Raw genomic sequence first — 26805 nt, forward strand, 5'->3', positions numbered from 1 at the left:
TGGGAGCTGGTCAGAGGCCCCTCCGCTTTTCTCCATCAGTCTGCAAATGTGCATCCTGGCACCCTACTGTTTGGGGGATTAAGTCCTCTTGGATGCTGAGGGTCCTTGAGGGCCAAGAACCCTCTGTAACCTCCAGTAAGTGCAACTCAGTGGGATTCCTGAGAGCTGGTTGAAGGCCCCACCCCCTCTCTCCACCACTTTGCAAACATGACTACTAGGTAAAAAAAACATAGAAATTCACTTAAAAAATAAAAGATTACAGGTCGTTATAGTTAGGAAATTTTAAAAACCTAAGAAATCACAAAAAAAACATAGGTTACAGGAACTTTATAGTTGGAATCAGATTTCACTTGTACAAAACCATAGAAATTCAGCAGTCTCATAGTTACATGAGCTAACTATAACTTACGCCCCCGCAGTGTCCGGCTTCTGACCTCGGATATTACATCACTCATGACAAGGTCAGTGATATCTCTGATGAAATCTCAAATGACATCACTGATGACATCATCCACAGACCCCCTCACACACCCACTTATATGCATCTCATACACCCATTCTCACACAACCACTGACATACCCATTCACAGACCCAAACACACACCTACTCACTGATCCGTTGAGGCACTCACACATCAACTCAACCATAAAGATACTAACACAACCACTAACTCACATATACAGCTACTCATGCACCTACTCACTGACCAATACAGCCACTCACTAATCCAGTCATACAGACCTAGACACACACCCACTCATACACCCATACAGCCACTCACACACTGAATCAGTCACCCATACACCTACTCACTCACCCATACACTCACTCACACAGCCATTCACTCCCCATACAGTTACTCACACAGCCACTCACTAACTCATACATATACTAACAGATATACACACTCACCTATAGTCACTGAGACAGGCCCATGCTTTCCCATACAACCTCTCATTCAGCCATTCACTCACCCATACTGCCACTCACACATCCACTCACTCACCCACACACCCACTTACACACCAATTCATGCACCTATACAGCCACTCATGTACCCTGTCACTCACCTATACAGACACTCATGTACCTGTTCAGTCACCCAATTAGCCACTCATTCACCTTTTACAGCCACGGAAACACCTGCACACTCACCCATACAGCCACTCACTCACCCTCTCATCCACCATTACAGCTACTTACACACCCACTCACTCGGCCATACATATACTGACATAGCCATTCACCTACTCATATACCCACTGACATACCCACTCTCTTACCCATTCTAGAATTCACACACTCACTCACTCAGGTATAGTCTCTCACATATCCACTCACTCTTTTATACACCATTTACACACCCACTAATTCACCCACAGAGGATCTTCCAGAGCCACTTACATTAGTATATATTTTTAACACTCCGTAGCTTTTATAAAACACTCACAGTCACTGCGTGATGTCATCAGTGATGAAATTTGAGATGTCATCAATTATGTCACTGACCATGTCATCAGTGATGTAATATATGAGGTAATAAACAGTGCATCATGGGTGGGGTAAGTTATAGTTAGCTCAGGTAATTATAACTGATGAATTTCTATGACTTTGTAAGAGTAAAATCTGAGCCTAACTATAAAGTCCCTGTAACCAATGCTTTTTTCAGTTAATATATATATTCCACCACACTCCGAAGTAACTGTGCAATAACCTGATTCTTACTTATCATTGATTTTGTGACTTGATTCTACCTTGGTCTTATGTATGGACCAGTCAGCCTAGGAGAGGTTTCACTCATAATATGGCTATCAATGTGGAACCCAGTTCTAGTACTACTACATGGGCACTACATTCCTGAAATAACAATTGCACCACTGTAGTTCGTGAACTACAGCCGCATCTTTTATCTCACACAGCTCAAAGAAATCTCTACACTACAAACATCACAGCTTGTACTGTTCTAGAGGGTATAGCTTGGGGAATGGTTCCTTATCAAATGATGGGACCTACTGAGATACTGCAATTACTGTATGATTTGAAAGTTTCAATGAGCGATATTGTAATTCCTGGTTCTGTTTCAGGTGACTGGGATGCAAACTGTAAAACACATATTTGTTTTACAGCCATATGCCACTTTGAATAATGAAGAGCCTTATTTAAATTTGGTTAATGATAAAGAAATGTATTGTTATCGTCACTATGCACACCCTTATATACATAGAACTAGCTATCCTAGATAAACATGCAATAACACACAAAGGGAGCATTGTGAAGCTCCATCTCCAAATAGTAATTCAAATTTAATAAGGATGCACATTTGTAATCTGTGTTATCTCAAGACTTGATTTACAGAATGAAGTCTTGCACCTCCATCATGTTACTGTTGATAAAGCCTCCAACCTTGGCTTAACCTGCGAAAGTCCATGGCCCAAGTGAAGGGGGTGTAACCCACAAGCCCATTAGAACTGCATACACCAGAACACAGGTGTCACCTGTATAGCGTTTATCCTACAAAAAGATAGTATCCAGTTCTCGCTAAGTTCTAAAAGCCAAGCACATTTAAAAATGGTGCAAGGTTTCTCTGCATCTTTGTTTAGATGAAAAACTGTAGTGTATTTTATTGAGTTCCTCATCGGATCAGGAAAAACATGATAATAACACAGCCGATGAGTAGAAAAATGGTCGTGAATCCTCCAAAGAGTTTTTTTCTAGCTGCTTCTTGCAACTCTATCTCCTGATCATTACACATAATACTACTTCAATTTGTTTCTAAAAGCAGTATGCCTGAATCTTGGAAACTGGACATTTGTAACCGGCCTTATATCAGAAGGTGTTCAACACTAACCATTGACCTTGAGTTTCATGCCTCAAGAGCAAAAGTCATCATCCAAACTATAAGGTTAAAAAGGTAAACATGCATACACTTGTTTGTGGTTTATAACAGCTGTAGACATTGTAGGCAATCTATAGTCCCTATCGTTTAAGCCATACTCGATCATTCAGCAGTCATTCAATACCTGACGCCGCACAAAAAAACCACCTGTGGAAGGTCTAGAGAAACTGGACATCTAATGCACCAATCTACAAACAGCCAAACATTTGCCAAGAAAGACAATATTTTAATTCAGCTGGCCTATCCCAGAAACTCTGAGTCCTAGTTTTGATTGCAATTCTAACACTAATGTCCCCTCACTGATTACTTTCCATGCTATTTAACTCTGGGTTTCCTTCACCCATCCTATCAATGTCTATCTTAATGGTTTGGTAATATACACTTTGCTCTATTCTGACACAATGGTCAAACCCCAGGATTCTAGCAAGATACGTTTTCCTTCTGGCCTTACCCATATACATCTTCAAAAGGCCACTGCAATGTGGGTCCAAAAGCAACCTCAGGAAAGCGAACCACTAGGCAAGCTTGTAAGGACAGCCTGAAAAAAGTTGGTAGAGACTGCTTCCGTTGAGGAGTTCCAGCAGTCTTAATACCTTCTGTTAGACCTGTCTGCTTCTGGGAAGACTCTAACCATCGTGATTTATTTTTGTCCCCCTTAGCCTCCCAGAGTTTCTATTTTTATTTTTACATATGTCCATCAGGAATTTTTTTAATGCTGTCAGGGGGCTAGGTGTTCCTTGGCGATGACGCCATTTTTCCCTCATAACCTGTGAGGCCTAGTCAGCCCCCTTGAAAATCTAGGGATCTCCAGAGACCTAAGATGGTGCCCACCAACTGCCATAACGGACACCACTGGAGGACAGGTCCATAGGTTAACATTAGGGAACTTTCTAGAATACCCTAGAGAATTCTGCAGGTCTCAGGCCACCCTATATAAGGCCAGTGACCAGCAGCCATTTTGTGCTGACCCCAGAGTAGAGGAGTGAGGCAGTGGTGAGAGGAGGTGGACACACTGAGAGCAGCTAGTTTGTCACTGAGGCTGACAGTTACTTCAGAGGATTGTTCCCCCTTCAGCCTTTGACCGATCCCTCTCTCAAAACATCAACTATTGGAAAAGAAATCGAGCTACTTGAGGAAGCAGCCACTCACATCTTGGAATCTCAATAAATCCACTCAGGATACCCCTGACTGAAGAGAGTCCTGGCTACCCCTGATCAGCGCTGAGCTTACCGGGGACGTGGAGTAGCTGAAGTGAGTGCGGGGGTCTGTGGCACCCTGGCGACCTGTGGAGCAAGGGCGCCGTGTGTGGACATCCTTCCTGTGAAGCCCAAGTGAGAAGTGACTGGAGGGGAGCAGCGACGCTGCTCTGATCGGCATCGGGACCCCGGGGGCACCGGCCGCGTCAAAACAAAGAGATCGGCGCTTCCGCGCATGACCAGCAGCTAGACGCTTTTCGTGAGGCAGGAGGGGCCTATGATCGGGCAGGCCCGGGAGAGCAGCGTCACCGATAGACCAGCGTCCTCCCTTTGAGTGAGTGCGGAGGCGGGAGAAGAGCGAGCGCTTCCGCGCATGCCCAGCGGAGTAGTGCGCCTGAGGAGGGCCGGTCGCGTCATCGGAGGTGCGTCAAGGCAGAGCTCCAGCCAGCGGTAAGCTTGAAGAGGCAGAAGCGCCGCATCGGTCACCTCGGTGGAGCGCCTCGGTCTGAGGTAGGCATCCCTGACGCCTCTACAACTGCGGGGAGACTTCCCCGGCACCGCGGGACCCAGGCAACACCAGCTGCACTGTCCGGAACTCAAAAGTAAGCCGGGTAGAGGGGGTGCGGGAAGAGGAAGCATCGGGTGACTGAAGGCATCAAAGCGGGAAATCTTAAAGACAGGCAATTGACTTTTAAGCCGCCAGAATTACATATAAAGAAACCGAGTGACAGAACTGCCCAGTCCACGTAAAAACTCTAGCTCCTAATGAGATAAGAGGGGGAGAGTGGTGGGCAGGGAGAATTACCAGGCTCACTAGGAAGAGCCCTTATATCCTGTTATTAATTAAGGAAGTAGAACCTTCACCATTAAGGTGCAACCTGTGAATTGATCGAAGGGAGAACATTGTTGATTCTGTTTTGTCTCCTTTTAGCCACATGGCTGGGGGTTTATGTTGAGAAGATCCACCCCTGTGGTAGAGGTCTGTTGAGTGAGAAGAAGGCTAAGAGCTGAGGGGTAATGTACACGCCTAAGAGTGGTTAAATAACATGTTGAAACTGTAGAGTGCAAATCCCTAGCTGTAACCTCCTAGTGGAGTAGTGGGTTGTACTATAGACAGCCTCTTATCACAAATGTAATGTACCTGCAAATGTGTCTTTAAAAACATATTACTCTGCCAGACTGTATTTTGCCTTCCTGTAAAAGTTATTAGTGAAGTGTCTTGTGTCCTAAATAACTAAAGAACCTAAATGTACCTTTGATTCTCAAATTCTGAGCAGGAAAAATATTGAAGAGTAATTTAAATTTCATGTGGATGTGTATTTGATTGTCTTTCATCCCTGACTAAAAAGCATAACAAGAAGAGCATATTATTTTTATAAAAGGTATCGGTATTTTTCCAAACAGTGGTGTTGTGTCTTTATTTTAGTGGTTCATCACTGAGTTACTGTGGGTAAGATTTGTAAGTACTTAACCAGCGCTTGGAGTTAGCTGTAGACCACTACTGTGCCAGGCTACCATATGTAGGCTTGGGTAATCTAGGTCCAACATAATTGGTGTTTCAGCGGTGGGATAACGGATTTGTACTTACACTCACTTATTAGTAACGCAGTGCTAACCACAAGACCTCACCTGGAGTTTTCTCCCTGCGGCCCTCCTAATTTATATTTTTGATTTTTCTAAATTTACTTCTGGTGGTGGGTGGAGGTTAACCTCAAGTCACTTCGTGGTTTTCTCCTGTGAGTAATTTTATACCATGGCAAAGCTGGAGGTGAATCTTAAAGAGTTGGAAGCCAATACTGTGGCCCAACTCAGGGATTGGTGTCAGCAGAACGGGGTATTTTTCAATAAAGGTGCCAAGAAAGGAGAGTTGCTGACAAGCATAAGGGCATGGTTAGAAGCTCGCCTAAGGGAGGAACCAGAAACGGAAATGGGTGATGGGGACACTGTTACTGAGGCTGCATTGCTGAACCAAATGGGGAGAGGGAATCTTCTGACAGGTCCCAGGCTACCTTCAAGGGCAAGCAGCAGTGTTTCAGACAGGGGCTTAACCGAAGCCGAGCTGGAAGATAGGAGGGAGGAGAGGAGGTTGAAAATAGAACTAGCCAGGATGGACATGGAAAGGGAGGATAGGAGGTTGGCACATGAGCGAACCATCAAAGAGATGGATTTACAAGCCCTAAACCGAGGATCCCCCAAATCAGAGAATGGTGGCAGCGATACCCAGACCAACATCAAAGAACCTAGACCGTACCTACCAAAAGATATTATGGCTTGTTATGTACCCAGTGACGACATTGCTAAGTGGCTAGCCGCCTACGAGGTCTCGCTAAGGGCCCATGGGATTCTGGAAGTCCACTGGGGAGGTGGGTTATACAAATACATGCCCCCCACTGGCAGGGATACTTTGTTGGCTCTTGACCAGAGTGAACAGACCTACTATCCGGCTATGAAATCAGCGCTGCTCAAGAAGTTTGGGTTGACCCCTGAGAAATATAGGCAAAAGTTCCGGGGTAGCTACAAGCTGGGCACGCAAAACTGGGTAGATTTCTTGGACTACGCCAGGAAGGCCCTGGAGGGTTGGGTAAGAGGCAGCGAAGTAGGAGACTATGAGGGACTATATGACCTCATACTCAAGGAACACCTACTCGAGAAGTGTCTTCCCGAACTAAGACAGCATCTGGTGGACAGCAAGCTGACCAGCCCCAGGAAGCTTGCTGAGGAGGCGGACATCTGGGTTAGTACCCGGGTGTCGACTAAGGGGACTGGAGGGAATTCCCAGAAGCAAGGACAGGGCGCCCCCCAGAGGAAAGAGGGAGGGGAAACTAAGAGGGAGTTCTCAAAAGGGCCACAAAATACTTCGCAAGGAAGGGGCAGAGGATTCATCCCCAAGAGTAACCCCCCTCGCAACCCTACCCCTGGCCAAAGCCAGCAGCCAAGGGTTGTTCATTGTTTTGAGTGTGGTGGTGTGGGACACTATAAAGGAGATGTGAGGTGCCCAAAAAGACCACCCCCTCCCACTGGAGGAAAAGCCCCGGGAATCACTAGTGTAGTGCTCGGGGAGGAGATGCCTTTGGTTAATGGGGGGGAGCGGGCGGGTGTCACCTTAGTGTCCCTAGGAGATAAGGAGATGGTTCCCAAGACCCAGCTGCCCTCTAATACTACTAAGTATGAGCAGTGGGTCACCATCAATGGCCGAAGAGGGGAGGCTCTGAGAGACACAGGAGCCAGCATGACTATGGTAAGGAGTCAGCTGGTGTCTTCAGAGCAGGTCATCCCAGATGTACTCCATCCCGCCGTAATGGCTGACGGCAGATTGGGCCACTATCCTGTGGCCGAGGTTCCCTTTGAGTGGGGAGGGGTTGCAGGTCCACTTCGAGTTGCCGTAAGCCCTGCCGTGCCTGTTGACTGCCTGTTGGGGAATGATATGGAGCACAATGCTTGGAGGAGGGTGGAGTACCAGACTCACTCTGAGATGCTGGGACCCCCTGACTGGACTTGTGTCAGCACAAGGTCCGCGACTGCCCGAAGGGGGAGTTCATTGACGCTGGAGCCTGGAACAATGGCCCAGCCGGCTGCCAGAGAGGAGAAGGACAGGAGGCCGGAGGACCCTGCCTCGACATCTCCACCTCGTGAGACAACTGGACCACCTGCGGAGGTGGATCTGGAGTCCACCGGGGAGAATGTTGCTTCCCTGGAAAACCTACCCATCCCAACTGAATGGCATGTGGAGGGAGGTCCTTCCCGGGAAGAATTCTGCAAAGCTCAGAAAGAGTGTCCTACTCTCGAGGGGCTGCGGCAACAGGCCAACGCCCAGGCAGCGGGAAACATTGAAGGGAGCTACCAGATTTACTGGGAGGATGGACTCCTCTACAGTGAGCCCAAGACACCTGGCCACGGTTCAGCCAGAGCCTTGGTGGTCCCTCAATGCTTTAGAGCCTTTCTACTGGAACTGGCTCATGAGATACCATTGGCAGGACACCTAGGACAGGACAAGACCTTTGCCCGGCTTGTCCCCCATTTCTACTGGCCTCGAATGAAAGTGGCGTCGGATACATATTGTCGGACGTGTGTGTCTTGCCAAGCCAGTGGGAAAACTGGGGTGAAGCTAAAAGCTCCCCTGGAACCACTACCCGTCGTTAGCACCCCCTTTGAGAGGGTGGGCATCGACATTGTAGGGCCATTGGATCCACCAACTTCAGCTGGACATCGGTTCATACTGGTTTTGGTGGATCATGCCACCCGGTACCCAGAGGCAATACCTCTGAGGACCATCACTGCACCTGTAGTGGCAAGGGCCCTGATGGGGATTTTCACCAGAGTGGGTTTCCCCAAGGAGGTCATTTCCGACAGGGGGACTAACTTCCTTTCAGCATACATGCGGGCCATGTGGAAGGAGTGCGGCGTTACCTATCGGTTTACTACTCCCTATCACCCACAAACCAATGGCCTTGTGGAAAGGTTTAACAAAACCTTGAAAGGTATGATACGGAGTCTTCCTGAGAGCCTACGGAAGAAATGGGACATCCTCCTACCCTGTCTCTTGTTTTCCTACAGGGAAGTGCCACAGAAGGGAGTGGGCTTCAGCCCCTTCGAACTTTTGTATGGGCACCCTGTAAGGGGACCTCTCAGCCTGGTGAAAGACGGATGGGAACAGACTCCCAGGAAGCTTCCCCAGGACGTGGTGAGCTACATGCTGGCCTTCCGGAGCCAAATGGCTAAGTTGTGGAAGCAGGCTTCAGACAACTTGGAGGCCAGCCAAGCAGTTATGAAAGAGTGGTATGACCACAACGCTCACCCAGTGGAACTGGAGCCTGGACAGAAAGTGTGGGTAATGGAACCTGGAGAGCTAAATGCCCTCCAGGATCGTTGGACAGGCCCCTTTGAGGTTTTAGAGAAAAAGGGGAAGTCTACCTATTTGGTGGATCTTAAGACCCCGAGGCAGCCCCTCAGGGTGCTGCATGCCAATCGCCTCAAGCCACATCATGAGAGGCCCGAGGTTGTCTTAATGCTGGTGACCGATGGGGCAGAGGAAGAAGAAAGTGAACCTCTCCCTGATCTTCTCTCGTACAAAGAAAAAGATGGATCAGTGGAGGGAGTGATTCTCTCGCCATCCCTGACTTCTGAACAGCAAAGTGATTGCCGCCAGATCCTGGAGCAATTTTCTCCCCTGTTCTCCCTTGTCCCAGGCAGGACCCACCTGTGTACCCATGACGTGGACACAGGAGACAGCCCACCTGTGAAATCTAAAATCTACCGGCTGTCGGACAAGGTGAAGGCCAACATCAAAAGTGAAGTCGCCAAGATGCTGGAGCTAGGGGTGATTGAACCTTCTGGTAGCCCTTGGTCTAGCCCGGTGGTTTTGGTACCGAAAGCTGCCCCACCAGGCACCACACCTGAATTGAGATTCTGTGTGGACTACCGAGGCTTGAACTTAGTGACTAAAACTGATGCACATCCTATCCCACGGGCGGATGAGCTTATTGACCGGCTGGGAGCTGCCCAATACTTAAGTACCTTTGACCTAACTTCAGGGTACTGGCAGATTTCCCTTACCGAGGAGGCGAAGGAAAGGTCAGCCTTCTCTACACCTGAGGGACACTACCAATTTCGTGTGATGCCCTTTGGGCTCAAGAATGCCCCTGCCACTTTTCAGCGGCTGGTGAACAGGGTCCTTTCGGGAATGGAAGCTTTTTCTGCTGCATACCTGGACGACATTGCTGTCTTCAGCAGCAGCTGGGAGGACCATTTGCAGCACCTGCAAGCTGTTCTTCATGCCCTACAACAGGCTGGCTTGACCATCAAGGCCAGCAAGTGTCAGATCGGACAAGGGTCGGTGGTGTACTTAGGTCACTTGGTGGGCAGGGGGACGGTGCAGCCCCTCCAGGCAAAGATTGAGACCATCATCGCCTGGGAGCCCCCCAAGACTCAAACCGAGGTCCGAGCCTTCCTGGGCCTCACGGGATACTACCGTCGCTTCGTGAAGGGGTATGGCACTATCGTGGCCCCCCTCACTGAACTTACTTCCAAGAAGCAACCCCGACGGGTAGTCTGGACAGAGGCTTGCCAGCGAGCCTTCATGACCTTGAAACAAGCATTGTGTTCCGCTCCCATTCTCAGGGCCCCTAATTTTGCTAGAGAATTCATTGTCCAAACAGATGCGTCTGAACATGGCATTGGGGCAGTGTTATCGCAGCTAAATGATGAGGGCTTGGATCAACCCGTGGTCTTCCTGTCCAGAAGGCTACTCCCCAGGGAAAGGAGATGGAGTACAATTGAGAGAGAAGCCTTTGCGGTGGTTTGGGCTCTGAAGAAGCTGCGACCATACCTGTTTGGTTCGCACTTCCTAGTTCAGACTGACCATCGCCCCCTTCGTTGGCTGATGCAAATGAAGGGGGAGAATCCCAAGTTGTTAAGGTGGTCCATCTCCCTACAGGGAATGGACTTTAGGGTGGAACACCGACCTGGGGCAGACCATGCCAACGCAGACGGTCTATCCAGATATTTCCGCCTTAGTGATGAGGACTCCCAAGGGGTTGGGTAGTTCTCCCCACTTTCAGCTGGGGGGGACGCGTGTTAGACCTGTCTGCTTCTGGGAAGACTCTAACCATCGTGATTTATTTTTGTCCCCCTTAGCCTCCCAGAGTTTCTATTTTTATTTTTACATATGTCCATCAGGAATTTTTTTAATGCTGTCAGGGGGCTAGGTGTTCCTTGGCGATGACGCCATTTTTCCCTCATAACCTGTGAGGCCTAGTCAGCCCCCTTGAAAATCTAGGGATCTCCAGAGACCTAAGATGGTGCCCACCAACTGCCATAACGGACACCACTGGAGGACAGGTCCATAGGTTAACATTAGGGAACTTTCTAGAATACCCTAGAGAATTCTGCAGGTCTCAGGCCACCCTATATAAGGCCAGTGACCAGCAGCCATTTTGTGCTGACCCCAGAGTAGAGGAGTGAGGCAGTGGTGAGAGGAGGTGGACACACTGAGAGCAGCTAGTTTGTCACTGAGGCTGACAGTTACTTCAGAGGATTGTTCCCCCTTCAGCCTTTGACCGATCCCTCTCTCAAAACATCAACTATTGGAAAAGAAATCGAGCTACTTGAGGAAGCAGCCACTCACATCTTGGAATCTCAATAAATCCACTCAGGATACCCCTGACTGAAGAGAGTCCTGGCTACCCCTGATCAGCGCTGAGCTTACCGGGGACGTGGAGTAGCTGAAGTGAGTGCGGGGGTCTGTGGCACCCTGGCGACCTGTGGAGCAAGGGCGCCGTGTGTGGACATCCTTCCTGTGAAGCCCAAGTGAGAAGTGACTGGAGGGGAGCAGCGACGCTGCTCTGATCGGCATCGGGACCCCGGGGGCACCGGCCGCGTCAAAACAAAGAGATCGGCGCTTCCGCGCATGACCAGCAGCTAGACGCTTTTCGTGAGGCAGGAGGGGCCTATGATCGGGCAGGCCCGGGAGAGCAGCGTCACCGATAGACCAGCGTCCTCCCTTTGAGTGAGTGCGGAGGCGGGAGAAGAGCGAGCGCTTCCGCGCATGCCCAGCGGAGTAGTGCGCCTGAGGAGGGCCGGTCGCGTCATCGGAGGTGCGTCAAGGCAGAGCTCCAGCCAGCGGTAAGCTTGAAGAGGCAGAAGCGCCGCATCGGTCACCTCGGTGGAGCGCCTCGGTCTGAGGTAGGCATCCCTGACGCCTCTACAACTGCGGGGAGACTTCCCCGGCACCGCGGGACCCAGGCAACACCAGCTGCACTGTCCGGAACTCAAAAGTAAGCCGGGTAGAGGGGGTGCGGGAAGAGGAAGCATCGGGTGACTGAAGGCATCAAAGCGGGAAATCTTAAAGACAGGCAATTGACTTTTAAGCCGCCAGAATTACATATAAAGAAACCGAGTGACAGAACTGCCCAGTCCACGTAAAAACTCTAGCTCCTAATGAGATAAGAGGGGGAGAGTGGTGGGCAGGGAGAATTACCAGGCTCACTAGGAAGAGCCCTTATATCCTGTTATTAATTAAGGAAGTAGAACCTTCACCATTAAGGTGCAACCTGTGAATTGATCGAAGGGAGAACATTGTTGATTCTGTTTTGTCTCCTTTTAGCCACATGGCTGGGGGTTTATGTTGAGAAGATCCACCCCTGTGGTAGAGGTCTGTTGAGTGAGAAGAAGGCTAAGAGCTGAGGGGTAATGTACACGCCTAAGAGTGGTTAAATAACATGTTGAAACTGTAGAGTGCAAATCCCTAGCTGTAACCTCCTAGTGGAGTAGTGGGTTGTACTATAGACAGCCTCTTATCACAAATGTAATGTACCTGCAAATGTGTCTTTAAAAACATATTACTCTGCCAGACTGTATTTTGCCTTCCTGTAAAAGTTATTAGTGAAGTGTCTTGTGTCCTAAATAACTAAAGAACCTAAATGTACCTTTGATTCTCAAATTCTGAGCAGGAAAAATATTGAAGAGTAATTTAAATTTCATGTGGATGTGTATTTGATTGTCTTTCATCCCTGACTAAAAAGCATAACAAGAAGAGCATATTATTTTTATAAAAGGTATCGGTATTTTTCCAAACAGTGGTGTTGTGTCTTTATTTTAGTGGTTCATCACTGAGTTACTGTGGGTAAGATTTGTAAGTACTTAACCAGCGCTTGGAGTTAGCTGTAGACCACTACTGTGCCAGGCTACCATATGTAGGCTTGGGGTAATCTAGGTCCAACACCTTCCGATCCCCAGTTCCCCATAGAAACATTTTCGTTTACAGCAGAGCAGATTTCATTTTATTCTGAATGTTCATTACACTCAAAAGGATTTATATATGCCCTTTGAATTTTGCAATTATTTCATCACTCCTTACATTATCTTAGTGTCATTTTCCTATAAAGGGACAAAAGTGCTGAATTCAAAATAAGACAATTCCAGCGCTTTCCAATTGGCAGGTTTTTTTTTTTTTTATAACATTGGATCTTATTTTTAGGAAAAAAAAGTATTGAATGTTTGCCTTGTAACTAACTTGGTTTGAATATTTTAAGTAACTAATGTCATACCCCCACTGCTGTTTTGGCTTCTTATTGTACTTATACCACAGGAACTATTACTACAAAATACCATGCTGCTGGGATCAAGCTACTAAATGTGAGTCAGGGATTCCCCCGAAAGCACTTTACCTTTCTGGGTCAGACTGCTTTGGTCTTGTGGAAACTCAGGCAAAGATCACATCACGATTGCAGACTCTCTTCTTCCCATAACTCAGCAATCCACTTACACATGCCTTTGAAATAACAGATTCAATAAAGTTCTAAAAATGTGGAGGCCATGGTAATAACAAGTGCAAAAAGAAATGAAATATGCAAGATGTTTGCTGGACACAGGGATGAACCATGCTCACCTGATCATGAAATAACCCTGTTCCAAAGAGGAAGACTAGGTGGAGGTAAAATGAGGAGTAGGTCTCCTCATATTACTTTTCCGTCAATAATGTTGATGAATGTTTTATAAGCATACTGCCTCTTCTTTTCAGGGTATCGTGAGAATAAGTAAATTAAGATGATTAGTGAGAGTTTCTGTAGATCATTTAGATCCGCACACAAAAACACAAGGGGGGTTAAGGTTTCACAAAAGGACATCATCTCTGACACTGTAGCTTTTAGTTTCCCTTCTAAAACATCTTGTTTTATGGTGAAACTAGGGAAACCATGGAAAAGATTTGGACAGGACTTACAAAAGTTCTTATAACTAGCTTCTTGATGTAATGTGCTCATTGGCTCACACGGGATATGACTAAGAAAAATCTCTTTGGATACAATTCTGGAGAGGTACTGAGAAGGAAAGCAATTTTTTCTAGTTAAGTGACCTAAGTTCTTCCATTCTGACTGATTAACCTTTGTCACTGGTTTATAGAAACCTGTTGTAGTTGTTCTCCTAGAGCCATCTCCATTTTGTTTACAGGGGAGAAAGTCTAAATTGCAGGCTTCTTTGATTTCCCCAATACCTTCTTACAATGTCCAACCCTGACATTAGTTATTTAAAGTTATTAACCTGATATTTACCCTGTTAATGGAGAGTTCAATCGGCTTGAAGTTTCTTCTTTGTTCTTTAAGTTCTTTTCCTGGATTGCTTTGTGCTTGAACACATAATAACAAGCAAACATGATTACCAAACAGAGGTTGTTAAAACATAGCATGTATAGGTTTTTGTTTCACATTGTTATTCCATGTTTACGCTAGACATACAACATTAAATATGGTTGAACACAACAACTGAAGTTAGCATTTTACCAGGGTAAGTTAATGTACATCACAACATAGAATATGTATAAATCCTGTAACTGATGTTAGCATTTTACCAGGGTAAGGTACGGTACAACTTATTAATCCAGTAATTTAAGGAAAAATAAAAATAAAAAACTTAAGGCAAACAGATAGAAGCTGCATTTGGCATAGTTTGGAAGCCAAAAAACAGAAACTCGGGAGAAGACACAAAACGATTTAAAGTGTCAAGTAAAGATACTAAGCAGAAAACAGAAAGCAGTACATCTATTGATTAAAAACTACAAAAAACTACAAATGAGGTGGTGTGAGAATCTCTCGATATATATTCATGTATATTTTGTAGAATTCAACAGAACTAAAACTAACACAATATATAAAGTAATGTGTCACAATTCAAGACAAAGTAATTGTTTCCCTAATACAGAAAGATCACTCATTTATTAACAGATTGTTTTGTTTTTGACTGATCTGACTCGGATGTCTTTGGATTTTTACTGTATAACAGTTCTAAGCCCCGTTTTTTTTCTTTAACTATTTATGTGACATAGAACACACCAATATATAGACAATTAATCACAGTGACATCAGCCATAATAGAACACCTGAGCAGATATATGTCCGTTTATGAATCAAGGTCCACCCACAATGTAATACACTGTGCTAATTGTGCATTCAGAGATACCCATTTCTCATACAACCAACTTTTCCCCTGCCCACCTTTAGTTGCTTCCAATATAGCTGCCATTTCATGTGTATGATAGACAAAATTCCACCATTTCTCAATATTTGGAGGGTGCAGATAAATCCATTCGAGGGCTATACATAATCTTGCAATGGTCATTGCATTACAAATACATACATTTTGTGATGGAATTACTGTGACATCAAAGGCAATAAGATAATTTCAGTTGTTAGCGTAATGTCATAATTTAATAAATCAGAAATTGCAGGAAATACTTTAGTTCAGAATGCTATTAGGCAATTGCATCTTACGAACACGGGTTCTTCACTATCATTTTCTGTATTACAGGTATAGCATCTTCAATTCTCAAGAAAATGTTATTTATAAAGTTTCTGAGGCGTATATTATGTCTAATAAAAAATCTTAAATTGTTGTGTACAGAGATTGGCTAACCTATATGTATCATAGCTTAGGATAGATTTTAGGTTATCAATGCTAATTATCCTACCCAATAAAGTGCCTCATTTTAGAGGTATATTTTCTAGATCATCTTCACCTACTACATAAAGATATTATAAAACACATGACTCTTAAAAGTTATATTTGTTTTATAGAGGTGATGGAGCAAGGATTCACACGTAAAGCGACTTGCTTGACTTCATGAACCTCAAATAACATTAATTAACTAATCAATATGTTTTTCTTATTAATTTGCCCTTTTCCGACATTTTTTGGGTGTCCGAGAGACGCTTGCCTATGTGTTTACTAATCCTAATACGCTTGCAACCTAAAATGGCTGCTGCTACGCGGGAATTTCTACTGCGCATGCGTCGGTCATACTCACGTGACGTGACATACTCGCAGTTCTGGTGGGAAATGTTTGCACTTGCGCATTAGAGCTAAAATGGCTGCTTTGTGTTCTCACATGCGAGAGGCTTGCATTGCTGCTTTTGCTATGCTGTTCGTTATGCTTAAATCACTAAAGCTATAGTTATTATAAAGTAATGGGTATAGGGTAGAGATTCATGGTATACAGTTTATTCATTTTTCTGTGTTCTAAAACTGTTTCTTTTCCATTTCATGGTACATTACGAAATATGGCCTGTTGTCCCTTGCTGTACTCCATTTTGCTTGAAACTGAGTCTGCTTGAGATCTGCGAGTCTCCACAGCAATGACCTTTGGAACTTTGCCAGATGGCAGCCCCAGCCAAGATACGCCTGGGAAGAAAAACCCTCACCTAGTCGAAGAAGCAGAACTGTACCAAACAAAATACATTGTATACAATGTTAAATTCACCATTGTTATGTATAAGGCATATGTCATGAGAACCCAAAATTCAATGGGCGTGTATGAAAAATTCTAATGAGGGGCTTGAGAAAGCTCAAATCTTAGGAGGTGTGATGACCTGTCCTTTTCTATTTTGTCCAATCGAAATTGGGGATCCTTACACTTGCAACATTTGGGGGGTGGAACACTGACCTGAAAAACAGTATAACTAGCCTAGGTTTAGCTAGAGAAATTGTCAGACTTGTCCGAATAGCTGACCTGTCACTGACCCAACGCACTCAATAGCTGATCGAGAACAGAGGTGCTGCTGAGGGTTGGTCTCCACACTGTTCAAGGTAAATATAATTCTGGGAGGGAAACATACTTGCGTCCTTTTTCTTACCCTTCCTGAAATCTTGCTAGAGTCATAACTGCATATGTTCTTTTTTCCTCTCCTCCTCCTTTCTAAGACATTAATAAATCGTGATTCTTGCTATTTTTAGCATGACCCATTTTTCTCCTATCCTTTAGAACTGTAGATAATGAACTGTTCATGAAATTCAGGTGTTCCTTTTCTTTACCCTCCTTTAGCCGAATTAAAAGTGGTTGCTCCAAATTCTTAGCGTGTTCCATTTCTTACCTTCCCTACAGCTACATGGTTATTTCATTATCCGTTATTACAAAATTAAGTTCCTTTTCCTTATACACCTTTCTAGGGGTACTCAAACTTGATTTCGAGCATGTTCCTTATTTTCCCCGTCCTTTAGTAACACTATATTAAATCTAATTCCTGAAAAGTTTTTATTAGCATGTTCCCTGTACTTACCTTCCATTTAGATTTCTAAATGGTTCGCATGATTTATCTCTTACATGGTTATACGCTTTTCATGATTCTTATTATTGATAGTTTGCTTGCTGTAAATCTTATGCTTTCAAACCTCGAAGAAGAATAGAGAAAGGTTCTCAAAACGTATTGAGTTTGTGGTTATTATAAAAGAGTGCAAATGTTATAAATGTTATTTTAGACTGCTTATTTCAGCTAGCTCCCTGATCCATTGTGGTCATAGGTACCAAATGACAAGGATTGGTAAGTCCACGGTATAGGAAACAGTTAGAATTTAATTGCTGGTAGTAGAGTGTAGGTTACCCGATTAAATTAGTATTGTGAATTGAATTTATGAGCCCAAGTGTGCATATGGTAAATTTATAGTCAAGTCAAGTCAAGTCAAAGTCCACTTTATTCGATTAATTAAAATCATAAAAGTATTCTACAAACATATATCATACATTCAAAATGTCTTAAAATCAATTAATACAGTATTAAACATTAAGTGGAATTAAAAAGCAAGTAAAAGGGCATTATTTACACAAAATTCATTACAGTTTGCGCTCAACAGTACAGTAGACATGAATTTAGGTATCTGTCCTCAATTGTAATTCCAATCTTAACCTTGATCTCTTACATCTAACAGATGCAGCCAAAAAACTAGCAGTGCAATACATAATTACAGGGGAATTCATCATCTGTAAATATAACAGTGCAAGCTTGTACTGCGTAAAACCCATCTCCTTCAGGATTGGTTTTAAATATCGAATGCGAGGTTCACAATAAAAAGAACAAAAGAACAAAAAATGCGCATTATCCTGGGTTGAAAAACCATCACATTTACATGGGGACGACTCCTCAAGCTTACACCAATCTTTCTTGTCCCACAGAACCATATAAATTTGATTAAAGCGGAACTTAGACAGTAACCACCTATGAAAAGAATTAGTGACCACTGCCAGTAAATTTATAGTCGGGTGACCTGCGCGCTCTAGCAGAGGCTGTTGGAAAATATTGTCCTATCTGAAGGGTCTCTTGAAAATGGCCCTATCTGAAGGGTCACCCCAAGCTTTTTGCCTTCCTCCTCTTTTTCTGACCGTTTAGTTGGTCTTAGGCCTCCGAGCACTTTACCACTGCTGACCAGTGCTAAAGTACATGTGCTTCTCCCTTAAACATGATACATAGGTGTCTACACAATTGATATATTTAGTTTACTTGTACGTCTCTTCTAATGTGGCATACCAGATATTCAGGGCCTGCAACCTAAATGCTACTAGCGGGCGAACAGCACTGATTGTGCCACTCACACAAGTAGCCTTTCAAATTTGTCCCAGGCCTGCCATTGCAGAGCCTGTGTGTGCAGATTACTGCCACTTCGACTTGGCATTTAAAACTACTTGCCAAGCCTTAAACTCCCTTTGTATTACAGATAGGTCAACCCTAAGTTAAACCATAGGTAGCCCTAAGAGCAGGGTACTGTGTAAATAAAAGGCAGGGCATGCACTTTTAAGTTTCACATGTCCTGGTAGTGATAAACAGCTAAATTCGTTTTTCACTACTTTGAGGCCTACTCCTCTCATAGGCTAGGATTGGGAATTCCTTAATACAATTTTAAGCTGTAATTCTTGAATAGAAAGGAGTTGTTATACCATGTTTCATGTCTTTGAAATGGTAATGATAAATCCTCTTTGTTTGTGTGAAATAAGCAGATACAACAGATATATTAAATTTGGCATGGTTATTTCAGCTTCAACGAGAGACTTATCCAAATATCTCTATAAAATAGCAGAGTATACATACAATATTAGATAAGCCGATTGGATTTACAATACAATAGAAATAGGCATCAAATTCATTTATCAAACCTTTTTTGCACTTAGTGTCCTTTACATTACAAGATATAGGAATATATAAATAAGTTACGATATACTATACAATCTTTTTCATCATTATAATTTCATTAATGCATCTAATCTTTAATATATCTAGAAAGTGCTAATGTGCATAAGTCCATACATTGAGTATGTTATACTTGAAGTGCAGATGTGTGTACGTGTATACATAGCATATGTAATGCTTAAAGTGCAAAGATGGGGAATTTAGCAGCTATCGATGCCATACGATTATATCGTATAAAGTGCTTGTGCGTACTTGAGAGAAAATATTTATTGTTTGGAAGTGCGAACTTTACAGAAGATAATATTATTTGAAGTAAGTACGGAAGTAGAGTTCTAGATCTTAATCATAAATTGCCAAGAATATGCAAACCTTTTAAGGCCCCGGTCCTACTAGCATATGCATTCCCAAACTTTTGAGTTTGGATCATTTTGTTATACCATTCCTGGTAAGTTGGTGTTCTATTAGTCCTCTCATTCTGGAGGATCAAGGAGCGCGCAATTAAAGACGCAATAGTTATAAATACATTAGCGCCTATTCTCATAAATTGGCATTGCCTTTTGTTGTTCTGTATATTAAGCCACCATGCTTAAGGCGTTCCCAAAACAATTTGATCTCAGTACAGGTAAAAAAAATATGGAGCCACTCTCCGCTCCCAAACTGCTAACATCGAAAACAACAATCTTCCACCTCCAGATACGTCTTTAAAAGGGCTCTAAGGGTATAGTACGCCATTCAGTGAGCTAAAAAAGACATTCTCTTATAGTTCGCAGCTCTTAAAATTGAATTTCCTAATTTTCAAATCATCTGCCATTCTATTTCTGAAAAAGTACACAGGTTGTCAAGGATATCTTTTCCAGAAATGTATTGGGCAGGAGAGAATCAGTTTGAATCCTTAATAGCCTGTAACTATTTCCTATCCCCTTTATTCTAGTCTTAAAAAGAGCAGTTGTTGTTGGTGAAGAGATGGAGCTCGTTGGTAAATTACATTTTTTTATCAAATGCACGATCTGCAGATATCCAAAATAAAACAGCTTACAGCCATCGCCACATCTTCCTTTGATGTTCTGCCAGAAAATAATACTGCTTCCTATTACAAAATGTCCTAATGCTTTAAATCCATTCATATACAAATATCTCGTACGATTTTTAGCAATTTGTAACCCTAAGGCCTGGTATTTGTCAATTGGAGATATATATAGCCTAAGGATTGTCCCCTTATGGCATAATATGTTTGAAGTCGGATAGAATATTCCCGAAGAACCTTATATCTTGTCTTTTTTGGGAGCTTCGTAGTGTAAATGAAAGCCGGTAGCTGAACCCCTCCTCCTGCACCATCTTTTTTTTTTTTTCACAACAAATTTTATTTGTAGGATCGAGCAAGGAATACGTGTGGCTCCCCACATTCAGGAGAACACCACCAAGCATTGTGGTACAGTTACAGCAGAGGACTAAGCGTCCAACCAAGTAGTCAAGAAAAAGCAATCATAAAGGAATACAACTATACCCTCTCCTACCCCTATGAACCCCAACTACCCAACCCTCCCACCTCCACCCCTGTGTCCCACCCTACCCCCGTGCACGTGTGTACAGATAGCCTCGGTATGTAATCATGATATGATACTCGTGGCGTAATGCAAGGACTTGCAAATAACATGAGACTAAAGATCTTCCTCCAGTTCTGCCGAAGGGTCTAGCGTCAACCCCCTATACTCAGCCCACCTCTTCCATATCTTGAAATGTTTGCGGGGGCATCCTCGTGCTTCAAAAATCGGTCGTTCCAGGCCCATGCAAAAGTCCATTCCGGCTCTCCAAGCACACAGGGGGGGGGGCCCTCACATCCTTCCAAGCCCGGGCTAGGTCTCTTTTGGCCACCACCAGTCCCAGGAGCAGCAGGTGACGTTTATATACGTTTCCACCAACCCCCTCCAAGATGTGGAGTAGGCCCAGACGATGAGTGCGAGGAAGAGACCAATGCAGTACTTCAGACAGGCAGCCCCACACACCCCTCTAGAAGCCCACCAGCCTAGGGCACGACCATATCGTGTGGAGCAAAGTGCCCACCGCATTTCCGCAGCGCAAACATTCCGGGGATCCAATCAAGCCTGCCTTCCACGGTCGCTCACGGGTGAAGTAGGCCCTATGGAGAATATTGAATTGGACCAGTCTAAACCGTATAGCAATGGCTGCCCCTTTAGGGGACTCCAGAGCCTCCCTCCAGTCATCTTCATCGAGGGGGCCAACATCAGTTTCCCAAGTCGTCTTTAACGGAAGAAGGGTGGAGGAGCAATGAGTGACCAATGTCCGATAGATGCGAGAGACTTTCTTATCCCCCAGATCCCCCATAAAGACTTTTGCCTCAATGGGACTAAAATCGGGAAGCGAATCTATATTGGTAATACTGGGCATTAGTGCGTGTCGGAGTTGTAAGTACCGAAAAAATTGGGACTGGGGCATATTAAATTCGATGCTGAGTACCTGAAAGGACTTGAGCGTCGTCCCGGACATCACATGTCCTAGCTGTGAAATCCCGATCGCATCCCAGCCGTCAAATCCTGATAAGGCCGACAACTCGGGTAACAGGCCATTATGCCATAGCGGCGTCTCAGCGGTCAGTCGACCCCACCAGCCCATGCGGCGCAAGGCCTGGCGCCAGACAGCAAAAACGAGACTCGTGACCCTCGGCAGCCTCCGGCGCAAGCGGGCCGAGTAGAGGACTGTGTGGAGCGTATTGTCGCCCATCAATGTGCGTTCCAGGGCATAGGCTGGATCCCTGCTGTCGCCGTACCACCATTCGTTCAGGATAAGCAGATGAGCGGCCTGGTAATAGGACAGTAGATCCGAGGTGGCCAGGCCTCCCCAGTAAGTGGACAAGAAGCACGTACGTAGTGCTACTCTGGCCGGCCCCCCAGCCCATAGAAAGCGGCCCAAGATCGAATTGACCTGTCGGAACCACTGGGGTGCAATTGGATAGGGATGATTCTGCAATTGGTAGAGGAGACGCGGGAGTGCAACCATTTTAAAAATTGCGGATCTGCCAAATATAGATAGGGGCATTCGAGACCAAGCCTTGACATCTGTCTGAACTCGGTCCCAAACGGGCACTATGTTGCGTTCCCAGGCAACGTTTACTGACTTCGACAGGAACACCCCCAGGTATTTCAGGCCATGCGTAGCCACCTGTAGCCCCAACGTCCAGGGATCCGTTAAGGTGTCTCCATTCAGCATCCAGAGGGTAGATTTATGCAGGTTCAAATATAGGCCCGAGACTTCCCCAAAGATTCGCATAATTTCCAGTACGCGCGGTCCTGAGCGCTGCAAGTCGGTAAGAAAGAAAAGGACATCGTCCGCGTAAAGTGCGATCCTATCCGATAAGCTGTCGTTCCATACAAAGCCCCGCATTTGCGCATCTATACACACCCAGGCAGCCAACGGCTCCATAAGTAGAGCGAATAGATAGGGGGAGAGCGGGCATCCCTGTCGGGTCCCTCGTCCAATTTGAAACGTCTCCGACACCGCCCCAGCAACCCGGACCGAGGCCGTATTATCTGTGTATTGTAGCCTGACATAGGACAGGAAAACCGGGCCTAGATTTAGACGGGGCAAAAGTGCAAAAAGGTATGTCCAGCTGACGGAGTCAAAGGCTTTGTTAATGTCAGCTAGCAACAGAGCCGCCCGCTCTCCTGTGGCTCCCATGGCGTCAATCGCCGCCTGTGCGCGTCGGATGTTATGCCGCGTCGCTCTATGAGGCATGAACCCGGCTTGGTCCGGATGCACCAGGTCTGTTATATACGGGGACAGACGATTCGCTAAAGCCCTAGCCAGAACTTTAGCCTCAATATCGAGTAGTGAAATGGGGCGATATGAGTCGTGCCTCTCTGGGGGTCTACCTGGTTTCTGAAAGACGACGATTTCGGCATGTCGCCAGTCCCGGGGCAGTGTGCCCTGTTCACGCGCTGTCTCAAGCGCCCGGTGATAATGGGACCCCAGCTGTACATGAAACTTCTTATAAAACTCACTCGGGTAGCCACTTGGGCCAGGGACCTTTCCGGTATTAAGCTGTCCCAGGGCATCGCCCAGCTCCTCAGCTGTAAGGGGCGCATCGAGGGCCTTCCTAGTTTCATCCGACACCGTCTTGGGGGGCATGTCTTCAATAAATTTAGTCACCTCGTCAGCTGATAGGCGATCGCATGGGGCGTACTGAGCAGCGAAGTATGCGGCAAAACTCGCTGCTAGCTCGTCTGGGTCAGTAAGGACCTCACCGTCGTCGGACGTGAGTCCTGGCAGCGTAAGCGGCTGGAGGTGGCGTTGGCAGAGTCTATGAAGCATCGTGCATGACTTGTCCCCTCATTGGTATATTCTACTACGTGTGGCTAGCCATGCCTGTTTTGCGTCATCGAGTAGGACAGATGCATAGGTTTGCTGAGCCTGGAGAAGGAGTCGTAACCCGGCTTCATCACCCCCCACGCGGTTCTGCTCTTCCAAATTTTCCACCCGCGCGGCCGCTTCTGCGATCATTCCTCGCCGCTTCCGACGGGCCGCGGCACACCACGCTATATCTACTCCCCAGATAGTGGGTTTCATGGCCTCCCACACCACCCCGGCGTCAATGTCTCCCACTAGATTTTCCCGCCAATACAGGTCTAACGCTTCCCGCAAGTGCATCACATAGGCAGGCTGCTGGAGATGCCACGAGGACATCCTCCATCTAAACGGCTGGCGTTGTCGACGGAGTTCCACCCTAATCGATACCGGGGAGTGATCGGACAGGCCTCTAGGCAAGATGTCAGCACTCTTCACTCTACACAAGCAGTCGCCAGGCACAAACACACAGTCCAATCTTGAATAGGAGCCATGCACAGCAGAGACATACGTATACTCGCGTGTTGTAGGGTGCATATGTCTCCAGGTATCCGACCAGCCCAGTCCCTCAGTCATAGCATGCAGTCGGGTGCGTGAGGGGGGAGGGGTAGATTCAACCACTTCTCGGTGCCGCCGGCGATCCACACTCACGTCCATCACATCATTCCAGTCACCGCCAACCACTGCCAGGGATTCGGGGATGTCCTCCCACACTGTGAATAGTTTCTCAGCTAGGGCCCATTGCAGTGGGGGGGGGGGGGGGCATAGACTCTCCCAAAGACCACAGATTCAGTGCCCACCATGCCCTTGACAAAGATATAGCGACCCTGCGGGTCAACCCACTGCTTCTCAAGGACATAGGCTACCCGGCGATGTATCAAAATGGCCACCCCCCTGGATCCCCGGGAAAATCCGGCATGAAATACTTGGTGATAGCCGAACCTCTGTAGACCAAGCACTTTCGAGCCCATCATGTGGGTTTCCTGGAGCAAGACTGCCCCACGCTTGATCTTGTCGAGCATCCCCCTGACATTCCACGTGATCACCCGCAGAGACGCCTCGGGGAGTCTATGAGTCTTTTCAGCCATAAGCATGTGAGACCCATCAAATAGAACGTCCTCGCCATTGCCACTCATCGCACACAGTAATGAACACTATAGCAAGACACACGTGCAGTCCCACCCTCCCGCCCCAGAACCCCAAGATAACATGACGAGCAACTCTCGTCCTACCCCAAACCCCAAAACCAACCATCAACTGAATGTCATCATAGTCTTGATCATGTCTCGGTCCCAACTCAGCGGCCCTGCTCCCGGCCACCCGCACCCCCCCTCCCCCCCCCTATACCTCAAGAAACCATGAAGTACCTGTCGCGGCATGGGTAACCCCGAGCCCAAAACAGAGGGCCCTGAGTCAGCTATGCCAATGGATCCCAACTCCCCAGGAAACAGTAACCTCATCCCTCCTCTCCCAAAACCTCCCACATCCGTAGGAGAGCAGTAGCCCCTTATGTGTAGTCCCCGAACCCCAACCCACAATCCCCCCCCCCATGTTCAGTGATCAGCCGCAAACCAATCCTGAGGCAGCCATGATGCTACCAGTCTATCGAGCCCCAAGAGCCCGTACTCCCTTAGCCAGAGCCTGTAGCGACAAGTGTACAAAGGGGCGCCGAATCCTCAGATCTGGCCATGATCCATCTCAGACTGGTCCGAGTCTTCGGTCCTACCACTGGCCCGGGTGTCGCTGAAGGAGGCCGACCGCTTTCGTGACCTAGATCGCCGGTTCCTCTTGGTCTTGGTCGTCTGACCACTCCGTTCCTGTGATGACCCCCTCGAAGAGCCCGGGTTGAGCCCCGGCTGAGAATTCGGCCGGATCCTCACTGTCTCGTCGGTCCATTTAAAGAGGTCTTCCGGAGTATCGAAAAACAGTGTCTGCGATTGGAAAATCACTCTCAGGCGCGCTGGGTACAACAGGGAGTATTGGAGTTTGAGACCTCGCAATTTCGCCTTGGCGTCCATGAAGGATTGGCGCCGCTGCTGCACTAGCTTCGTGTAGTCAGGGAAGATCATTATCTTCCGATTTTCGTAAAGAAGAGCCTCCCTGGTTCTCGCTTCCCTCAGAATGACATCCCGGTCATGATAGTTCAGAAGTCTAGCAATTACTGCCCTGGGCCGTTCACCCTCCGGTGGCATCTGTGACAAGGCGCGGTGTGCGCGTTCAATAACGAAGCAGTTGGATAAAGCCTCCGGGGGCAGCCAGGTTCCCAGCCACTGCGTGAGGAATTGTTCCATGTTACCCTTCTCACATCGTTCCGGAAAGCCAATGAAACGGAGGTTGTTGCGGCGTGCGCGCCCTTCAGCATCCTCCACTCGAAGCGCCAGGCCCCGTTGCACAGTTTCCATTGCCGCCATTTTCTTCTTGAGTGTGCCTACATCGTCCTCCACCACCGACAACCTGGATTCAGCCTCTGTGATCCGTGCTACGGCATTCCGCAAGTCTTGACGCAAGAGGGTGACATCCGCGCCCACTGCACCTATCTTGGCATCGAGCATATCCCTTGATTGGGTGATGGCCGCCATTAGTGCTGCGTTATCCGGCCCTCCTCCTTGCTGTCCACCTCCTGACGGTCCAGGGCCCCCACTGGGCCCGGTGAACTTGTCGATCGTCACCTGTTTGGTGGGGCCACCACCTCCCCTGGTCATGGCTGCCAGTTCCTCGTGAATTGCCCACTATGTATGCAGAAATGGCTGTTTAGGGACCCAGAGCCCCTTCCACCAAGTGTAGCAGGGGAGGGCCGCGTGAAAGCAACTGTTCCCTCAGTGGGGGCCGGACAGTCTCATCCGTGGTGGAATTCTGCGCCCGGGCCAGGTCCAGGCAGGCCCCGAGACCAGCACCCCACTTGCCAACTGTCAGAGTCCCCTATCCCCCCTGTGGGCTGGGCAGCGTCTCTCTTACACAATCCACGGGCTCCACAGCATCAGCCCAAACTCCTGCAGCGCCCGGGGTCCCGGGGGGGGGGGGGTACTCACGGTTTGTCCTTAGGCACGGGGCCAGCCAAGGCGCTCCGGGCTGCCCGTTATTGTCCAGTCACCGTCGGGACCTCTAGGGGAGGATCGCTCCGAGCACTCCAGGGCACCAGTAGGCGCAGGCGAAAGCTCATCCGGCAGGGGGTCGCGAAACTCGAGACCGCGGCTGCACCCGGATCACAGGGCCGCCGTAGCGGAGCAGGCAGAGTCACAGCACCGGGATCGCACCCCTCTCCAGCAGGGCCCCAGGAAGAGAATCGCCGATCATTCCTCGGCCCCAGGGCAGTAGAGGTCCAGTGGCGAGCAGTGGGCCAGCCGACCCACACAGAGGCCGCCCGGCCGGGGATCGCCAAAATCGAGGTCCCGGCGATGCCAGGCCTCACTC

At 47.0% G+C, this 26805-nt stretch overlaps 1 protein-coding gene across 4 annotated transcripts in view; it reads right to left on the reverse strand.

Moving 5' to 3' along the window:
- The window catches only part of MAP9 (microtubule associated protein 9), a 185079-nt gene that overhangs the window by 56934 nt on the left and 101340 nt on the right, over positions 1-26805 (reverse strand). For all 4 annotated transcript variants that reach the window (XM_078676972.1, XM_078676968.1, XM_078676970.1 and 1 more), the window contains one exon: positions 14140-14213. In XM_078676972.1, the coding sequence (XP_078533098.1) occupies positions 14140-14213 (74 nt within the window). The remainder of the gene's footprint in view (positions 1-14139; positions 14214-26805) is intronic.

The sequence above is a fragment of the Lissotriton helveticus genome, chromosome 2_1, assembly GCF_964261635.1.
Source record: "Lissotriton helveticus chromosome 2_1, aLisHel1.1, whole genome shotgun sequence".
NCBI lineage: Eukaryota > Metazoa > Chordata > Amphibia > Caudata > Salamandridae > Lissotriton > Lissotriton helveticus.